The sequence below is a fragment of the Schistocerca cancellata genome, chromosome 12 (genome assembly GCF_023864275.1).
Source record: "Schistocerca cancellata isolate TAMUIC-IGC-003103 chromosome 12, iqSchCanc2.1, whole genome shotgun sequence".
Classification (NCBI taxonomy): domain Eukaryota; kingdom Metazoa; phylum Arthropoda; class Insecta; order Orthoptera; family Acrididae; genus Schistocerca; species Schistocerca cancellata.
The window spans coordinates 156,969,241-156,981,655 of NC_064637.1; the positions used below are offsets into that span (position 1 = coordinate 156,969,241).

Genomic DNA, 12,415 nt, shown 5'->3' on the forward strand with positions numbered 1-12,415 from the left:
GAGGTGCGTGCTACGTAGCGCACCACAACGGACGAGCTGCACAGCGGGTTTATCAACAACAATATCCTAATCGCCGTATCCCGCATCATACGACCTTTGCTGCTGTGTACCAACGTCTGCGTGAGACCGGGTCATTCAGCAGATTACCTGGACAGGGACGCCGTCGCACGGTACGAACGTTGCAATTTGAGGAAGCTGTCTTGCAGCATGCGGAGCGGGATCCTTCAATCAGCACTCGTGCAATTGCATGTAACATGGGGACGAATCAGAAGAATGTAAGAACAGTCCATCGAGAGCAACTGTTACGTCCATTTCATTTACAGCGTGTCCACAACCTGGGAACCAGTTGATTATCCACCCAGAGCACAGTTTTCGCAGTGGTACCTGGAACAGTGTGAAATACATCCTACATTCCCATCCCCTGTGTTGTTTACCGTTGAAGCAACGTTCGGGCGTGATGGAGTCTTCAACATGCACAAATCGCATGTTCGGAGTGAGGATAACCCACATGCCACAGTTACTAGCACTCATCAAGTGCCGTTCTTCGTTAATGTGTGGGTAGGTGTTGTTGGGGACTGTTTATTTGGGCCGTATCTGCTACCTAGGCCATTAAATGGCAGGCACTAGTACAATTTTCTCGCCAGAGCATTGCCAGAATCGCTGGAAGACGTCCCGCTCCCTACAAGACAACTCATGTGGTTCCAAAATGAAGGGGCGCCGGCACATTTCAATCGTCGTGTGCGTTGATTCCTGGACCGATGGTCGCCAGAAACGTGGATTGGCAGAGGCGGTCCTGTATCATGGCATGCTCGATCCCCAGATATGTCCCCTCTGTTCTGACTTGGCAAGACAGCCAAACCACTATGACCGGTAGCCGAAAGGCACGCGTTTAAGCTCACGCAGGCTGGCGTGAGGTCTGGAACAGTTAAAGGAGTTGAGTCTAGTAAAAATAATACGTAGCAGCTGGAATACTTAACTTTAATCCATAATTGGTGAACATCGGTCTGACGGTACATGCATCACAAGATAAACAGCACATGATAATGGCGCCTTGCTAGGTCGTAGCAAATGACGTAGCTGAAGGCTATGCTAACTATCGTCTCGGCAAATGAGAGCGTAATTTGTCAGTGAACTCTCTCTAGAAAAGTCGGCTGTACAACTGGGGCGAGTGCTAGGAAGTCTCTCTAGACCTGCCGTGTGGCGGCGCTCGGTCTGCAATCACTGATAGTGGCGACACGCGGGTCCGACGTATACTACCGGACCGCGGCCGATGTAAAGGCTACCACCTAGCAAGTGTGGTGTCTGGCGGTGACACCACACCCTCTGGACTTTTTTGTGTGGGGAGAGATGCGCAACCTTGTTTACGCAACTCCTGTTGCATCAGAAGAGGATCTGATGGCCGGATAGCAGCAGCAGCAGGAACAATTCAGGATACTCTTGGTGTTTTTGCCCGTGTCAGACAGAACACGATCCGACGGTGTAACCTTTGTTTACGAGTCAATGGAGGCATTTTTGAAAATCTACTGTAATTGAAAGTGGCCTGTGTTAAAGTGTTGTCTCTTGGTCACAAAAAAAATGGAAAAGTGTTTGTTGGTTTAGTTAATTTGCCGCCAGAGAAATCTTCCTCTACCGGTTTAAATACCCCTCATAGGAAAAAATGACATTAGGGAAAAATATTTGCTTTGATGTCCTCTACAATCTAACCGAGTTTGTCGGTTTAAATACTTTTCACCCTGCTTCGGAGCAACATTGCCCAACAAAGGGTCAAAAGCATTTTTGCGAGATGTACGGTGACCCATTTTACACAGTACTCTCGCTGCTCGATTCTGCTGAACAAACAGTTTTCTTTTAGCCGCACTGCCTCAGAATACATCCGTAAAAAAAAACGAAATCGCGAAGTCCGCACTACTATCTTCCTATCAACACAGTGAGACACGCTTCTAAGAGCACAAAACACACACAAAGTAATCGGTAAAGCTACAGCTTCTCCCATGACGGTAATCATTATTTTTTCTTAAGATAGGGGCGTCGGCTACACGTGTCACGGGGTGACTGGTTTCTTGTAAGGCTCGCAGACGAGCCTGCAGAGATCTAGCAGAACTCCCGACCAGCTTTTATCTCACGTAGGCGTGACTCCAGCAGAAACACGCAGGCCTTCCAGCTGAGCTGACAGTAGTTTAGAGTCCACCTCACGTTTCCCAGCCGACTGCATCACTACCGGTCGACTGTTTGCGCGAGGCGACACGACATTTGACAGATAACGCTCATTTGTTCCTGTAGTATTCCGTCCTCGTCTCCACAGTAGGCCTGAGGTGTTGAACCGTAGAAAGCAAGGGGGAGGATGTTACTTTGGGTGGCCGGTATCCTCTTACAACAACACAAATGCACAACTGCATTAATATGACTTCATGTGAATAAACTGACACAGTTACTTATCTTTAATAGAGTCCATGTTCGTAATAGTCCTCTTGTAGACAATATCGGTAATCTTGCTATTACACACTTTCGTCATACCGGTACTGCTGGAATAGCAAGAGTCCCGCTATGCACTGTCGTAGCCTGTTACTAAGCAAGGCCGCTCTGCGAGTGAATGACAGACGCCAAACTAGAATGAGTCAATGACGGAGACTGAGCCCCGGTTAGCTGTGGCGGCGGCCTAAATACGCTACTGGCCATTGAAATTGCTACACCACGAAGATGACGTGCTACAGACGCGAAATTTAACCGACAGGAAGAAGATGCTGTGATATGCAAATAATTAGCTTTTCAGAGCATTCACACAAGGTTGGCGCTGGTGGCGACACCTACAACGTGCTGACATGAGGAAAGTTTCCAACTGATTTCTCATACACAAACAGCAGTTGACCGGCGTTGCCTGGTGAAACGTTCTGATGCCTCGTGTAAGGAGGAGAAATGTGTACCATCACGTTCCCGTCTTTGATAAAGGTCGGATTGTGGCCTATCGCGATTGCGGTTTATCGTATCGCGGCATTGCTACTCGTGTTCAACGAGATCCGCTGACTGTTAGCAGAATATGGAATCGGTAGGTTCAGGAGGGTAACACGGAACGCCGTGCTGGATCCCGACGGCCTCGTATCACTAGCAGTCGAGATGGCAAGCATCTTTTGCGCATGGCTGTAACGGATCGTGCAGCCACGTCTCGATCCATGAGTCAACAGATGGGGACGTTTGCAAGACAACAACCATCTGCACGAACAGTTCGACGACGTTTGCAGCAGCATGGACTATCAGCTCGGAGACCATGGCTGCGGTTACCCTTGACGCTTCATGAAAGGAGCGCCTGCGATGGTGTACTCAACGACGAACCTGGGTGTACGAATGGCAAAAGTCATTTTTTTTTTTGGATGAATCCAGGTTCTGTTTACAGCATCTTGATGGTCGCATCCGTGTTTGGCGACATCGCGGTGAACGCACATTGGAAGCGTGTATTCGTCATCGCCATACTGGCGTGTCACCGGACGTGATGGTATGGGGTGCCATTGGTTACACGTCTCGGTCACCTCTTGTTCACACTGACAGCACTTCGAACAGTGGACGTTACGTTTCAGCTGTGTTACGACCCGTGGCTCTACCCTTCATTCGATCCCTGCGAAACCCTACTTTTCAGCAGGATAATGCACGACCGCATGTTGCAGGTCCTGTACGGGCCTTTCTGGATACAGAAAATGTTAGACTGCTGCCCTGGCCAGCACATTCTCCAGATCTCTCACCAACTTAAAACGTCTGGTCAATGGTGGCCGAGCAACTGGCTCGTCACAATACGCCAGTCACTAATGAACTGTGGTATCGTGTTGAAGCGGTATGGGCAGCTAGCTGTACCTGTAGACGCCATCCAAGCTCTGTTTGACTCACTGCCCAGGCGTATCAAGGTCGTTATTACGGCCAGAGGTGGTTGTTCCGGGTACTGATTTTTCAGGATCTATGCACCCGAACTGCGTGAAAATGTAATCGCATATCAGTTCTAGTATAATATATTTGTCCAATGCCCGTTTATCATCTGCATTTCTTCTTGGTGTAGCAGTTTTAATGGCCAGTAGTGTACTTGCTGTGGTGCGTTGCTTGCGAGTCGTCTCTGTCCTCTCTCGTGAAAGACGTGTTTGACCCAGCGCCTACTATCGATCTTAGTGCTACATGTTTGCCGACAGGTGTGCTAGAGACAGCTTACGCCACCGCAGTTCCTGCCATCCGCTAGAAGATGGCGCACGGGAGAGACGATGGTCGAAGCAGTCGCTGGAGGAGCGAAGCGTTCCTAGTGATTGGAAAAAGACACTGTTCATTCCAGTTTTTAACAGGAGTCGTCGAACAGACGCACGAAACTATAGGACTTTATCCACAACGTCGCTCTGTTGTAGAAAGTTTGAACATGATTTATGCTCGCGTATTAAGGAATTTCTGCAGACCTAAAATCTCTGTGGCAATCAGCATGGCATTCGAAAACAACGATCGTCTGAAACCCAGCTCCCTCTGTTCGTCCACGAGACCCAGAAAGTACTAGATGCCGGCAACCAGATAGACGCCATGTTACTTGACTTCCGAAAGGCGTTTCGAACGTAACTACGGAAGTATCCCAAAGGAGTCCTGTAGGTCGATTACTTTTCACAGTTTATGTCCACTGAAGCGCCAAAGAAACTGGTATAGGCGTGCGTATTCAAATACAGAGATATGTAAACAGGCAGAAGGTGGCACTGCGGTCGGCAACGCCTGTATAAGAGAACAAGTGTCTGGAGCAGTTGTTAGATTGATTACTGCTGCAACCAAGGCAGGTTATCGAGATTTAAGGGAGTTTGAACGTGGTGTTATGGTCGGCGCACGAGCGATGGGACATAGCATCCCCGAGGTGGTGATAAAGTTTTCTTTACGACCATTTTACGAGTGTACCGTGAGTATCAGGAACCCGGTGAAACATCAAATGTGCGACAGCGGTGTGGCTGGAAAAAGATCATGCAAGACTGGGACCAACGAAGACTGAAGAGAATAGCTCGACGTTGCAGAAGTGCAATCCTTCCGCAAACTGCTGCAGATTTCGATGCTGGGCCATCAACAAATGTCAGTGTGCGAACCATTCAACGAAACAACATCGATCTGGGTTTTCGGTGCCGAAGGCCCACTCGTGTACCCCTCGGAAATGTAATCCATCCACGAAGAAAGCAGCTTACAGAACGCCAGAAATATGGAAGGTGCGAGATTCGGGCCGTAGGGAGGAAGAGGAAGAACAGCCCAGTGAAGTTTTGTGAGCTCCTCTTGGGCGGACAGACTCGTGTGGGGCCTTCCGTTGTCATGGAGAAGTTCGTTTGTACACTCCTGGAAATGGAAAAAAGAACACATTGACACCGGTGTGTCAGACCCACCATACTTGCTCCGGACACTGCGAGAGGGCTGTACAAGCAGTGATCACACGCACGGCACAGCGGACACACCAGGAACCGCGGTGTTGGCCGTCGAATGGCGCTAGCTGCGCAGCATTTGTGCACCGCCGCCGTCAGTGTCAGCCAGTTTGCCGTGGCATACGGAGCTCCATCGCTGTCTTTAACACTGGTAGCATGCCGCGACAGCGTGGACGTGAACCGTATGTGCAGTTGACGGACTTTGAGCGAGGGCGTATAGTGGGCATGCGGGAGGCCAGGTGGACGTACCGCCGAATTGCTCAACACGTGGGGCGTGAGGTCTCCACAGTACATCGATGTTGTCGCCAGTGGTCGGCGGAAGGTGCGCGTGCCCGTCGACCTGGGACCGGACCGCAGCGACGCACGGATGCACGCCAAGACCGTAAGATCCTACGCAGTGCCGTAGGGGACCGCACCGCCACTTCCCAGCAAATTAGGGACACTGTTGCTCCTGGGGTATCGGCGAGGACCATTCGCAACCGTCTCCATGAAGCTGGGCTACGGTCCCGCACACCGTTAGGCCGTCTTCCGCTCACGCCCCAACATCGTGCAGCCCGCCTCCAGTGGTGTCGCGACAGGCGTGAATGGAGGGACGAATGGAGACGTGTCGTCTTCAGTGATGAGAGTCGCTTCTGCCTTGGTGCCAATGATGGTCGTATGCGTGTTTGACGCCGTGCAGGTGAGCGCCACAATCAGGACTGCATACGACCGAGGCACACAGGGCCAACACCCGGCATCATGGTGTGGGGAGCGATCTCCTACACTGGCCGTACACCCCTGGTGATCGTCGAGGGGACACTGAATAGTGCACGGTACATCCAAACCGTCATCGAACCCATCGTTCCGGCAAGGGAACTTGCTGTTCCAACAGGACAATGCACGTCCGCATGTATCCCGTGCCACCCAACGTGCTCTAGAAGGTGTAAGTCAACTACCCTGGCCAGCAAGATCTCCGGATCTGTCCCCCATTGAGCATGTTTGTGACTGGATGTAGCGTCGTCTCACGCGGTCTGCACGTCCAGCACGAACGCTGGTCCAACTGAGGCGCCAGGTGGAAATGGCATGGCAAGCCGTTCCACAGGACTACATCCAGCATCTCTACGATCGTCTCCATGGGAGAATAGCAGCCTGCATTGCTGCGAAAGGTGGATATACACTGCACTAGTGCCGACATTGTGCATGCTCTGTTGCCTGTGTCTATGTGCCTGTGGTTCTGTCAGTGTGATCATGTGATCTATCTGACCCCAGGAATGTGTCAATAAAGTTTCCCCTTCCTGGGACAATGAATTCACGGTGTTCTTATTTCAATTTCCAGGAGTGTGTGTATATATATATATATATATGCATCAAACCAGTCTCAGGACTGAAGACCACAACAACAATATATAAGCCATGTAGTTAGCTGTTTATTAGGCACTTTCTGTTCTTAAAATGGAACGACATTCTGCACTAAATCTCTGTCGGTTACAAGAGATTCGTAAATAAACTGTCGTGTTACGTGCTCTTTCATATGCCTTTGAGTTGTAAGGAAACTCAACAAAGACAAATATGATGCCATCTCTTTGTTGTTCCCGCTATTTGTTACACTACATACGCTTCCTTTTATTTAAAAAACTGTCAGAAGTCAATAACAAAACGAAGCTGTCCTCTCATCCCCTATCATACTCAACACTGAAGCTTACTGTCAGCTTGGACACGTTATTATGCTCCGTTATCTGAATTAAAATACTGAAACTTTGAAAAACTGATTAATTAAATAAGATTAGTTTCTTCGTGATTGAGCAGAGGAACAACGGTTATTGTTGGTGTTGGTGGGCGTTCTTCCTACTGCATCTCTCACTCATCTAAAAGGAATGCAATGACTTCAAAATAAAATTAACTCCTGAAGTTTTTACCATTTAGGAGCCGTAGTAATTTATAACTCCACCACCAATATGGCAGCCTGTATCTGACAGAAGCAAGAGCAGCAGATTCGCAGGTCGGAGACAGTGGCTAGATCGTGCGTATTTCTTTCTTGCTCAAAATGATGGCAAATCACTGTTAAATGATCCGGAAATCTTGGGGACGCGTTTTGCTTATAACAGAACGAATGCAACGGCTGAAAGCGAATTGCATGAGGCACACGGCGTCTCTTTACCATGATCTGCTGAGCTCGCGGTTCCAGCTAGCTTTCCCGAAACAAATATTACAAAATTATAAATCATGTACACTTAATAATTGCGGGGATTACATATCTTTAAACTAAAACCCATTTCTAACATATTCTAAGATACGTGGAGAGACTTACATACATTACGTCTTCTCTGTTCAAAGGAGTAAAACAAAATAGATGCCGTTTGCTGACAGGAGCCATGATCCTCGATCACGTTTTGTTTTATATAAAACATATGACATTTCGTACCTCCGATTCATTTCAGCCACAGACTTAATACTCTAATATCTTTCATCAGAATTCACATTTCATGTATATCTTATTACAATTTTCACAGACAAGATGAAAAACAGAGCGCGCACATCCGCGCAAAAAAGATTTTGAATCATTTTTATGTTTAAAAAGAGATGACTTTCTACAAGTAATAATTCATTTTGTGGACCACCTGCTTCCATTGATCCCCAGTGTCTTCCCCAGAGGCAAACAGCATCTACCATCAGGACAACTTTGCGTGTAACAAGGCCATAATCGTGCTACAGTGGTTGGTGGAGGCCATAATCGTGCTACAGTGGTTGGTGGAACATGTCATTCAACTCGAGTTTACGTGTTGGCCACCGTGTTCCCCTGACCTGAACCCAATGGAATACTCTTGACACGTTATTGGGTGCGAGCTCAGCGCCAACAAACCACTGTACATAATTTACGTGAATTGCCTGTCAATATACACGAGGTACAACATACGTCCGGAAACTGAGCAACGACTTGCGAATCCGTGCTTCGCAGAATCACTGCTGTATTGAGTTAGAGGGGTGGACCTGCACGCTATTAATGAGCTAATGATAGTGTTTTGGCACATCAGTGTTTTCAGAGTCTGTAATTTGTAATGGTGTACTAGTTTTCCCACTCCGTGCCAATATTTTTATTTATTTATTTATTTATTGTTCCGTGGGACCAAATTAAGGAGAAGTCTCCATGGTCATGGAACAAGTCAATACATGAAATTATAACACGATAGTAGAAACAGATAAAATGAAATGTAAGAAACATATTCAGGCGACAATTCGAGAGTTTAAATAAAGAAAATCAACAATGTAACACTGGAATTTGCTTAATTTTTTAGCTCTTCCAGGAGCTCCTCGACAGAATAGAAGGAGTGAGCCATGAGGAAACACTTCAGTTTAGACTTAAAAGTGTTTGGGCTACTGCTAAGATTTTGGAGTTCTTGTGGTAGCTTATTGAAAATGGATGCAGCAGAATACTGCACTCCATTCTGCACAAGAGTCAAGGAAGTGCATTCCACATACAGCTTTGATTTCTGCCTAGTATTAACTGAGTGAAAGCTGCTAACTCTTGGGAAAAAGCTAATACTGCTAACAACAAACGGCATTAAAGAAAATATATACTGTGAGGGCAATGTCAGAATTCCCAGACTATTGAATTGGGGTCGACAAGAGGTTCTCGAACTTACACCACACATAGCTCGACAGCCCGTTTTTCAGCCAAAAATACCCTTTTTGAATCAGAAGAATTACCCCAAAAAATAATACGATATGACATAAGCGTATGAAAATATGTGAAGTAGACTACTTTTCGTGTTGAACTGTCACCTATTTCAGATACTGTTCTAATGGTAAATAAAGCAACATTTAGTTTCTGAACAAGATCCTGAACATGGGCTTTCCACAACAGCTTACTATGTATCCGAACGCCAAGGAACTTGAACTGTTCTGTCTCGCTTATAATATGCCCATTCTATCTGATCAAAATATCAGTTCTTGTTGAATTGTGAATTAAAAACTGTAAAAACTGAGTCTGTGATTTAGCATCAAATTATTTTCCACAATCCACGAACTTATTTCATGAACTACATTATTTGATACTGTTTCAATATTACACACAAGATCCTTCACTACCAAGCTGGTGTCATCAGCAAACAGAAATATTTTTGAATCACCTGTAATACTAGAAGGCATATCATTTATATAAATAAGAAACGGCAGTGGCCCCAGCACCGACCCTTGGGGAACTCCCCACTTTTTAATATTGAATAGTCTCACCAGTTGAACCTCTTATTCCGCCATCATTGTATCGTTGCCCACCTGTTCGTTTTGCAGCGATGTTCCGTTTGCGGCTGGTGCTGTTGGTGGCGGCCGCGGCGCTGCTGGCGGGAGACGTTGGGGTGGCCGAGGCCGGGGTGGTGAACACCGTCAAGGGCTGGTTCAAGGGCAAGCCGGCCAACGCCACCGCGGTCCGCAACGCCACGGACCCCGCCGCCCCGCCGGGCAGCAGGGAGTACCTCGCCAGATACACCGACGGTGCCGCATTCCTCAGGGAGCCCGGCGTCTGCGGCGTCACCAAAGTCCTGTGAGTACACCAGCCCGTGGCTTCATGTCTGTAAGTACTCACCCTCGCTGGCCAGGTCAGGACCTGACTCTGGAAGGCCAGGCCTGCCGCTCTGGCTTTGCCATCGAAGCTACTTTTGCTGTATTGTCCTCTTCGACTGCAGCAGCTAGGCCGCCACTCTGGCTTTGCCAAGTGGTCCTATCTGGCTCTTCTACTGCAGCCACCTTTGCCAGGTTGTTCTCTCTGGACTTTTCAGCCAACAAGCTGTGGAGCCACCACTTTGGACCCACTGCCACTGCCAGGCCAGCCTCTCTGGCTTTGCCAGCCCGCTGGTTGTGAATTTGCCAGCCAGCCACCTTTGCAAGATTGTCCTCTCTGGACTTGCTGGCCCACTGTCTCTGGCTTTGCCGGCCTGGCCGCTGCGGCTTTGCCGGCCTGGCCGCTGCGGCCTTGCCGGCCTGGCCGCTGCGGCCTTGCCGGCCTGGCCTCTGCGGCCTTGCCGGCCTGGCCTCTGCGGCCTTGCCGGCCTGGCCGCTGCGGCCTTGCCGGCCTGGCCGCTGCGGCCTTGCCGGCCTGGCCGCTGCGGCCTTGCCGGCCTGGCCGCTGCGGCCTTGCCGGCCTGGCCGCTGCGGCCTTGCCGGCCTGGCCGCTGCGGCCTTGCCGGCCTGGCCGCTGCGGCCTTGCCGGCCTGGCCGCTGCGGCCTTGCCGGCCTGGCCGCTGCGGCCTTGCCGGCCTGGCCGCTGCGGCCTTGCCGGCCTGGCCGCTGCGGCCTTGCCGGCCTGGCCGCTGCGGCCTTGCCGGCCTGGCCGCTGCGGCCTTGCCGGCCTGGCCGCTGCGCCCTTGCCGGCCTGGCCGCTGCGCCCTTGCCGGCCTGGCCGCTGCGGCCTTGCCGGCCTGGCCGCTGCGGCCTTGCCGGCCTGGCCGCTGCGGCCTTGCCGGCCTGGCCGCTGCGGCCTTGCCGGCCTGGCCGCTGCGGCCTTGCCGGCCTGGCCGCTGCGGCCTTGCCGGCCTGGCCGCTGCGGCCTTGCCGGCCTGGCCGCTGCGGCCTTGCCGGCCTGGCCGCTGCGGCCTTGCCGGCCTGGCCGCTGCGGCCTTGCCGCAATAATTAAAATAAATTATAGACATTTAAAACTAGGGAGCGACTTTTCACCTGCTCCTACACATTCTGCCAATCTTCTTTTAAGGCAAGGCCGCAGCGGCCAGGCCGGCCTGGCCGCTTCGGCCTTGCCGGCCTGGCCGCTGCGGCCTTGCCGGCCTGGCCGCTGCGGCCTTGCCGGCCTGGCCGCTGCGGCCTTGCCGGCCTGGCCGCTGCGGCCTTGCCGGCCTGGCCGCTGCGGCCTTGCCGCAATAATTAAAATAAATTATAGACATTTAAAACTAGGGAGCGACTTTTCACCTGCTCCTACACATTCTGCCAATCTTCTTTTAAGGCAAGGCCGCAGCGGCCAGGCCGGCAAGGCCGCTGCGGCCTTGCCGGCCTGGCCGCTGCGGCCTTGCCGGCAAGGCCGCTGCGGCCTTGCCGGCCTGGCCGCTGCGGCCTTGCCGGCCTGGCCGCTGCGGCCTTGCCGGCCTGGCCGCTGCGGCCTTGCCGGCCTGGCCGCTGCGGCCTTGCCGGCCTGGCCGCTGCGGCCTTGCCGCAATAATTAAAATAAATTATAGACATTTAAAACTAGGGAGCGACTTTTCACCTGCTCCTACACATTCTGCCAATCTTCTTTTAAGGCAAGGCCGCTGCGGCCTTGCCGGCCTGGCCGCTGCGGCCTTGCCGGCCTGGCCGCTGCGGCCTTGCCGCAATAATTAAAATAAATTATAGACATTTAAAACTAGGGAGCGACTTTTCACCTGCTCCTACACATTCTGCCAATCTTCTTTTAAGGCAAGGCCGCAGCGGCCAGGCCGGCAAGGCCGCTGCGGCCTTGCCGGCCTGGCCGCTGCGGCCTTGCCGGCCTGGCCGCTGCGGCCTTGCCGGCCTGGCCGCTGCGGCCTTGCCGGCCTGGCCGCTGCGGCCTTGCCGGCCTGGCCGCTGCGGCCTTGCCGGCCTGGCCGCTGCGGCCTTGCCGGCCTGGCCGCTGCGGCCTTGCCGGCCTGGCCGCTGCGGCCTTGCCGGCCTGGCCGCTGCGGCCTTGCCGCAATAATTAAAATAAATTATAGACATTTAAAACTAGGGAGCGACTTTTCACCTGCTCCTACACATTCTGCCAATCTTCTTTTAAGGCAAGGCCGCAGCGGCCAGGCCGGCAAGGCCGCTGCGGCCTTGCCGGCCTGGCCGCTGCGGCCTTGCCGGCCTGGCCACTGCGGCCTTGCCGGCCTGGCCGCTGCGGCCTTGCCGGCCTGGCCGCTGCGGCCTTGCCGGCCTGGCCGCTGCGGCCTTGCCGGCCTGGCCGCTGCGGCCTTGCCGGCCTGGCCGCTGCGGCCTTGCCGGCCTGGCCGCTGCGGCCTTGCCGCAATAATTAAAATAAATTATAGACATTTAAAACTAGGGAGCGACTTTTCACCTGCTCCTACACATTCTGC

General features: G+C 51.8%; 1 protein-coding gene across 1 annotated transcript in view; it reads left to right on the forward strand.

Moving 5' to 3' along the window:
* The window catches only part of LOC126109849 (epidermal growth factor-like protein), a 137,017-nt gene that overhangs the window by 67,619 nt on the left and 56,983 nt on the right, over positions 1-12,415 (forward strand). The window contains exon 2 of the mRNA XM_049914915.1: positions 9,672-9,921. Coding sequence (XP_049770872.1) covers positions 9,674-9,921 — 248 coding nt within the window. The 5' untranslated portion in view covers positions 9,672-9,673. The remainder of the gene's footprint in view (positions 1-9,671; positions 9,922-12,415) is intronic.